Source organism: Myotis brandtii, unplaced genomic scaffold (genome assembly GCF_000412655.1).
Source record: "Myotis brandtii unplaced genomic scaffold, ASM41265v1 scaffold1233, whole genome shotgun sequence".
Classification (NCBI taxonomy): Eukaryota; Metazoa; Chordata; class Mammalia; order Chiroptera; family Vespertilionidae; genus Myotis; species Myotis brandtii.
The window spans coordinates 78,666-85,838 of record NW_005354304.1 but is presented as its reverse complement, the minus strand read 5'-3'; the positions used below and the strand labels follow the sequence as shown (position 1 = coordinate 85,838).

General features: G+C 51.8%; 2 protein-coding genes across 3 annotated transcripts in view; both read left to right on the top strand.

Annotated features, from left to right (window-relative positions):
• The first annotated feature begins 1,098 nt into the window (after positions 1-1,098).
• Positions 1,099-7,173, top strand: part of LOC102262946 (leukocyte immunoglobulin-like receptor subfamily A member 5) — a 71,142-nt gene continuing 65,067 nt past the window's right edge. The window contains exon 1 of the mRNA XM_014533939.1: positions 1,099-1,239. The gene's annotated coding sequence lies outside the window, so the exon portion shown is untranslated. The remainder of the gene's footprint in view (positions 1,240-7,173) is intronic.
• Positions 1,388-7,099, top strand: LOC102263862 (leukocyte immunoglobulin-like receptor subfamily A member 5). Of its 2 annotated transcripts, XM_005859147.2 has the most exons (11): positions 1,388-1,582; positions 1,710-1,745; positions 1,931-2,218; positions 2,363-2,665; positions 3,003-3,053; positions 3,184-3,234; positions 3,993-4,109; positions 5,756-5,798; positions 5,878-5,936; positions 6,149-6,201; positions 6,448-7,099. In XM_005859147.2, the coding sequence occupies exons 1-11, from the start codon at positions 1,549-1,551 to the stop codon at positions 6,592-6,594; spliced, it is 1,182 nt and encodes a 393-aa protein (XP_005859209.1). In that variant the 5' UTR covers positions 1,388-1,548; the 3' UTR covers positions 6,595-7,099. The 2 variants fall into 2 exon arrangements, with proteins under 2 accessions (XP_005859209.1, XP_014389429.1); XM_014533943.1 differs by lacking the exon at positions 3,184-3,234.

The following is a 7,173-nucleotide window of genomic DNA, read 5'->3' as shown; positions in this document are numbered from 1 at the left end:
AACATCAATGATGAGAGAGAATCATGGATCAGCTGCCTCCTGCATGCCCCCAACTGGGGATCCAGCCCGCAACCCAGGCATGAGCCCTTGACTGGACTTGAACCCGGGGCCCTTCTATCTGCAGGTGGATGCTCTATCCACTGAGCCAAACTGGCTAGGGCTAAAATACATTTCATTTTCAAAGGGGAGCTATCAGTTGGTACAGTGTGCATGCATTTTGGGGGGACACCCTGTATTTCAGAAATATTATCAGTGGCCCGCCAGCTTGTCTCAGTGGTTGAGTGTCGACCTATGAACCAGGAGGCTATGGTTCGAGTCCGGTCAAGGGCACATAGCCGATCCATGATTCTCTCTCATCATGGATGTTTCTCTCTCTCTCTCTCTCTCTTTCTCTCTCTCTCTCTCTCTCTCCCTCTCCCTTCCTCTCTGAAATCAATAAAAATATATTTAAAACAAGAAACATTATCAGTGGCATTTATTGGTCTGTGAAGCAGACAAGAGCGCTGGCGTAGCTGCTACAAGCATTTGTCTTCACCACAGGGCCTGACACCACGGCCCCCTCACGTCGTCACCTGGCTTGAACGTGAACAGGGACTGGTTCCCTCCCACGAACCAGGAACCAGGCCACCTGCAGCCCCTCTGACCCCAACAAGGACACAAACACAGGGTCTGCCCCCAAAAGCACTCACACTGTAACAGCAGATGGCTCAATCCTGAAAATGAGAGGACGTGTTTTAATCAACGCCGCCTTCATAATTATCCAAAGTGTGTGTATGTATTTGGGGGACACACCCTATAGATAAGATGCCATTGTCCAGGGCACACAGGCAGGGGATGGGAGGCGAATATTTACATAAAGGTCATCTTTTTCTTAAAAAATAAACCTCTGACCTCCCAAAATAGTCCCCTAAAAGTTACATGCAGGACCCCAGAATGAGGAAGAGAATGCTGTCTGAGGCAGGAGGAGTAGCAATGAGTCAGGCTTGTTCCCCAGAAAGGCGGGGTAGATGCTGTTGCAAAAAAAGGCTAGTCCAATGCCCACCCACAAAAAAAGGTAAATGCACCCAGGAGAAGAATCACATTTCCTTTCCTTATTCCCCTCTGAGCTCACTGTCAGGTGACATGGCCCTGAGCTGCACAGGGAGAGGGTGAGCGTGTCCCTGCTGATCTGAGCTCTGCAGGCCACAGGGACCCACATCTTCCTGAAGCATCTCCAGGGCCTGGGTGGCACTGTCCATGGTGAGGACCCCAGGGAGGAGGAGGAAGGAGACGCCGTGGGGGAGGCTCTGACAGGGAAGGACGTGCCCTGGGTCACCTCAGCTGCAAGGGGCGTCTCAGGAGGCTCCGGGTCTATTTCCTGATTTGTCATAGAAGCCACAGCCAGGCTGCCAGGAAGATGTTGTTCCCCTTCCTTGTGGCTGCTGACGTGGCCGCCGTGACAACCATGAGACCGGCAGGGCCAGCCTCTCAGTGGCCACACCCTGTGCGTCTGTACTTACAGCGCCATGGGCTCCATCTGCACACTCAGGACCAGATCGAGAAGACGCCATGACCCCTGCCCTCAGGGCCCTGCTCTGCCTCGGTGAGATGGGAGAGGGGAGGGGGGAGGGGAGCCCTGGTCTGTCAGGACCCCAGGACTCAGGAGGCTCATGGGGAGGAGGGTGCTGCTCAGGGTTCAGGGCAAATCTCTCACAGGGACTCTCTTCCAGGGCTGAGTGTGGGCCTCAGGACCCCAGTGGAGGCAGGTGAGTCTCCCCAGGTGTCCCAGATCCCACTCCTCCCTGGGGACAAGGGGCCACCCCATGGGAAGTTGGGGGTGGAGAAGAGCAGTTCTTGGCTGGTGGATGAAGGACATCTGAAATGCTCGGGACTGAGAGCTGGGGACCAGGGGTGGGAATGTCCTGTGACCCAGTCCCTGATTTCCTTCCAGGGCCCCTCCCCAAGCCCACCCTCTGGGCTGAGCCAGGCCCTGTGATCCCCTGGGGGAGCTCGGTGACCATCTGGTGTCAGGGGACCTCAGAGGGTGAGGAGTACCGTCTGGAGAAAGACGGAAGACCAGCACCAGGGAACGGAGATAATCCACTGGAACCCAGGGACAAGGCCAATTTCTCCATCACATACATGACAGAGCTACAGGCAGGGATATATCACTGTTACTATGTCAGCCCTGCTGGCTGGTCAGAGCGCAGTGACCCCCTGGAGCTGGTGATGACGACAGGTGAGAGGACACTCAGGGGTCCCAGCCTCAGGCTCTGCCCTCAGGAAGGGGGTCTGCTCTCAGGGTGTCTCCCTCTCACAGCCCAGCCCTAGGGGACATGAGGGAGGTGTGAGCCCATTTAACACGCTGCCTCCTCCCCGCTAGGAACCTCCAGCAAACCCAGCCTCTCAGCCCTGCCCAGCCCTGTGGTGACCTCAGGAGGGAACGTGACCCTCCAGTGTGGCTCAAGGCAGGGATTTGGCAGGTTCATTCTGACTAAGGAAGGAGATCACAGGCTCTACAGGACCCTGGACTCACAGCAACAGCCCAGTGGGTGGTCCCAGGCCCTGTTCCCTGTGGGCCCCGTGACCCCCAGCCACAGGTGGACATTCAGATGCTATGGCTGTTACAGGGACAGGCCCTGGCTGTGCTCACACCCCAGTGATGCCCTGGAGCTCCTGGTCTCAGGTAAGGAGCCCAAGTCCTGTCCCCCCCATGTCCCTATGTTTGGCTAAGGGTCCTTCCCAGGAGGTCCCCAATGTAGGACAAGAGTGAGGGCTTCAAGGGAGAGTCATCCACTGGGGAATCCACCCCTCAAAGGGATGGATGGAGCACAACGGGCCCTTCTGCCCCTGCCCCTTCCTCATGCCCATCTCCAGATTCTCTAGGGGACCCCAGGGCTTTGGAGGGAGCACCTTGCCAGGGCCACAGGGAAGATCAGGAGACAAGTCTGAACAAAGACAGCATCTCTGGCCAGGGGTAGGGGGCGCTCTACCCCTCACCCTTTTCTTGTCTTTTTTCCCAGGATCCTCTGGGGACCCCAGCACCCTACCCCCAAAGCTCACCTCCATGACTGGTGAGTTGCTGGGGCCTCTTTGCTCTGGGGGAGCACAGACCAACCCAGGGCAGCTCTGAGAGCCTTTCAAAGGATCTAGCACCCCCTCACACACGCTCAACCCCTCACCCTTCTCTGGTCTTTTTCCCAGGCCCCTCTGTCGACCCCAGCACCCTACCCCCAAAGCTCACCTCCACGTATGGTGAGTCGCTGGGGCCTCTTTGCTCTGGGGGAGCACAGACCAACCCAGGGCAGCTCAGAGAGCCTCTCAGAGGATCTAGCAGCCCCTCACATACTCAGGGATGAGCTTGTGTTCTGGGGACTGAGGCTGGTGGGGCAGTCAAAGCCAAGGGAAATGTGGGGCCCAGCTTAGGGGAGCAGTAGCCAGGTTTCAATGGGGAGAAGGCAGGGCCAGCTCTCACCTCCCCATCCTTGGCTTATGACGCTCAAACAGGTGGGGTTCACTGTCGTGGGCGGGGGTCTCAGTGCTCCCTGGGATGGTGATTTTATTTTTTAAATTATTGCTATTATTATTTTTTAAATGTACAATTCAGTGGTTTTTATTGCATTCAGAGTTGTACAATCTAATAATCACCGCTACCTAATTTTAGGATCTTTTTTTTTTCTTTCTTTTTAAAAAGACATGCTCACCCCTAGCTGGTTTGACTCAGTGGATAGAGTCTTGGCCTGCGTACTGAAGGGCCTTGAGTTCAATTCTACCTCAGTTGCAGGCTCCTACCTGGCTGGGCACATGCAGTAGGCAATCAATCCGATTTATCTCTCTGAGCCTTGGTTTCCTCGTTTGTGAAATGAATGGATGGGGATTGGCATTCACATGTTGCTTGATTGTTATAGTGTGAGAGGTGATTCATTCACAGACCCCCCCAAACGTGCCTAACGCACAGTAGGTGCTCAATTAAGTGGCATCATTGGCTCATTCATGACATCGTTGTGTCCAAGGTCTTCAAAACTACCATGAAATTCTGATCGGAGTCTCTGTGGCCTTCATCCTGCTGCTCTTCCTCCTCCTCCTCCTCTTCTTCCTCCTCAAGCATCGGAACAAACGCAGGAGGTCAGGTGAGTAGAGGATGGGGAGACCTTGTCTACCTGAGAGGATTTCCATGTAAGTACAGTTGTGACAGGAGGGGTCCTGCGTGGAGGTAGCAGGGGTGCACCTGGAACCTGAGGGACCATGTGGTGATGGGAGCCATGAGAAGGTGTCCTTGTCAGCCTGCAGTCGAGAGAAGTGGGGAGTGGGCATGGTGGTGAGGAATGGGGGTGGCGTCGAAGTAGTTGGGAGTTTCATTGCTTTGAGAAAGAAAACACGTAAAGGTGTGGGGTGAAATGCCCATGAAGAATTTAAAAATGTGCAAAGACAGTTGGCTAGGAAAAACTGAGGCGTTCCATTGGAATTGAAGATGTCAGTATTGTTACTGAATACAAGTTTGGCTTCCTGCTGTGACAGAAGCTGAGGCAGGTGAGACGGGTGCTGGTGGAAAGGATAGACGTTTTATTCATGTGAAGACGATCTGAGAAGTTGGCGGACTCCTTTCCTAAAAAACCAACCATCTTAACATCTCTGGTCAAGTAGGTGACTTCTTAAAGAAGAGGGAAGGGAAGTGAGGACATGTAGGCAGCGTTCTTGCTGGTTCCGACAAAGATCTTGGTAGCAGCATGCTGACTCTTTCAGTATCAGTTGCTCTGCTCCTTTCTGAACAGGAACTGGAACTGATGCAATGTACTAAAGTAGAAGCTAAAATAGAGGTTGTTAGGAAAAAAAAGAAAGGTTGTTCCTGTTTCTGTCCCAACAGACTTGTTTGTTTATTGGTTAGCACAGTTAATTCTGGTTAGTACAATATTGCGTAAAGATTATGTGCTTTTCATTCTGTTACAGTGTGACCTAATTACAAATTATATATATACTGAGCGGCCAGATTTTTATGACCACCACTAATTTGCCTACAAAATTTGTTCACTGGGTTGGGGGGGGGTGTCCCTCAGCCCAGCCTGGGCCCTCTCAAATCTGGGACCCCTCGGGGGATGTCTGACTTCCGGTTTAGGCCCAAGGATCGGGCCTAAACCAGCAGTCGGACATCCCTCTCACAATCCGGGACTGCTGGCTCCTAACCACTCACCTGTCTGCCTGCCTGATCACCCCCTAAGCACTCCCCTGCCAGCCTGATTGACACTTAACTGCTCCCCTGCCAGCCCGATTGCTCCCAACTGCCCTCCCCTGCTGGCCTGGTCGCCCCAAACTGCCCTCCCCTGCCTACAAATGTCAGGTGATCATAATAATCTGGCCACTCAGTGTGTGTGTGTGTGTGTGTGTGTGTGTGTGTGTGTGTGTGTATATATCATATATATTAGTTGACATAGAAATAGTTAGAGGTATAGTGTTTGCACTGTGTGTACTAGCTCAGACCTAGACATAGTGATAGCCCACTAGAAATTATCATACCTATCATCCAGGTCTTGGCTTCTAAATACCATCCTCTATGAGAGAGCAGAGATGTAATAAGAACAGACTTAGACTGTAAAAATGTTTTTTTGGGTTCACACAATTTTACTTAAAACAACCATGCAAGTTTGAGGCACTACCTTTTAACTTTGTTTATGTTGAATTCCAAATGAACCAAGGTGGGGATCACAGCCTCTGAGGTATAGTGGAGCCCCAGGGGCCGGGTTCTGGGCTAGTTTGGAAGCTAATTTCCAACTTTGTACAGGTGCTTCAAACCTTGAAGTGAAGACCAGAGCACTGCAGAAAAGGTAATTTCTTCCCCAACCCCTCCCACCTCTACCTGTAGCTCCTTCCACACTGTCTAACACTCCTGCCCCCCTTGCTCAGCTCCAGCTCCATGGCTGATGTCCAGGAGAAGAACCAGTGTGCCAGTAACTATGGAGGAGGTGAGGTCTTTGTGGGGCATCGGGGCAGGAGGAGTGCTTGGGAAGGCTTCTGAGCTTAGGGGTGAGGAAGCATGTAAGTCCCAAATATGTGTGGTCCCCGGCACATCCCCACCCCTCAAGGAACCTCAGTCTTCCCACCTAAATTTCAAGGAGAGTGTGGGATTGGGGGATTTCAGGAATCTTGCATGAGATAGAATCTTCTCATTCTTTAGATGCTTCCATAAGAGAATCCCAACCTGAGGAGGACAGAAAGATGAACAGCCAGGTAAGATCCCTGCCCTGTCCAGGACACCCAGCAAAGGCTTGTTAATACCCCCAGGGGAATCACTCCAGGCTCAGGCAGGGGGTGGCCACCCTGCCTTCCGTCCTGTCAGAGGAATTTCTGGATGTAGAAGACAGATAAGTGGGAGAGGACAAGTAGATGGACAGTCACATGGGTCTTTTCTGCTCCCAGTGCCCTGACTTCTCGCCACCTCAATCACCCACCTGCCTCTTGCTCTACCCCCTCCAGGACACTCCATCTGAGGATGCCCAGGATGTGACCTACGCCCAGCTGAATCACTTAACCCTCAAACGAGAGACAACTGCACCCCCTCCTCCCCCGTCAGACCAGCTCCAAGTTGAGCCCAGCGTATATGCTTCTCTGGCCATCCACTAGCCCAGGAGGGACTCAGACCTCCCACTCCAGAGAGGGGAAATGCAGGGACCCCAGAAGGCATAGGAGCTGCCCCCATGGACACTCAGCTACTGACCTGAGCCTGTGGATGTTATGTAAGCAAGCAGGATGTCAAGAGACCTTAGACGTCACCTAATTCTGCAGAAGAAGATAAAGATGAGCTCTATATCTTTAGAAACAGAACAATACACTTCTACATAATTAGTGATTGAGAGAAGAAAATCACAAATGAAGATAAAACTTTTTTTTTTTTACTTAAAAGATAATGTGACTCATATTCTTACTTGAATGGAAATGCAGCTGTTACGCATCAACTGGGAAAATTAAGTACCTAAATGGAGTTATTAGAAAGAGAAGAAAGCCTGACACCCAGCCACCTAGGTGAGCATTTAAAGAAGTCAAAGAATAACAAATGCATCCCACCGCAGTGGATGGAAGGATATAAAAATTATAAAAACATATATTTATATGGAAAAGAATAAAAAAAGAGAAAAATCAATTGTGTTTGTCTTCCCAGGCTGCCATAACAAAGGACCACAGTCTGGGCAGAGCAGAAAACAA

Bases quoted from the DNA above. Each gene is read 5' to 3' on its own strand.
- LOC102263862 (XM_005859147.2), top strand. From the start codon at position 1,549: ATGACCCCTGCCCTCAGGGCCCTGCTCTGCCTCG. The intron at 1,746-1,930 runs GTGAGTCTCCCC...ATTTCCTTCCAG, and splicing joins CAGGACCCCAGTGGAGGCAG to GGCCCCTCCCCAAGCCCACC. The intron at 5,937-6,148 runs GTGAGGTCTTTG...CTCATTCTTTAG, and splicing joins TGCCAGTAACTATGGAGGAG to ATGCTTCCATAAGAGAATCC.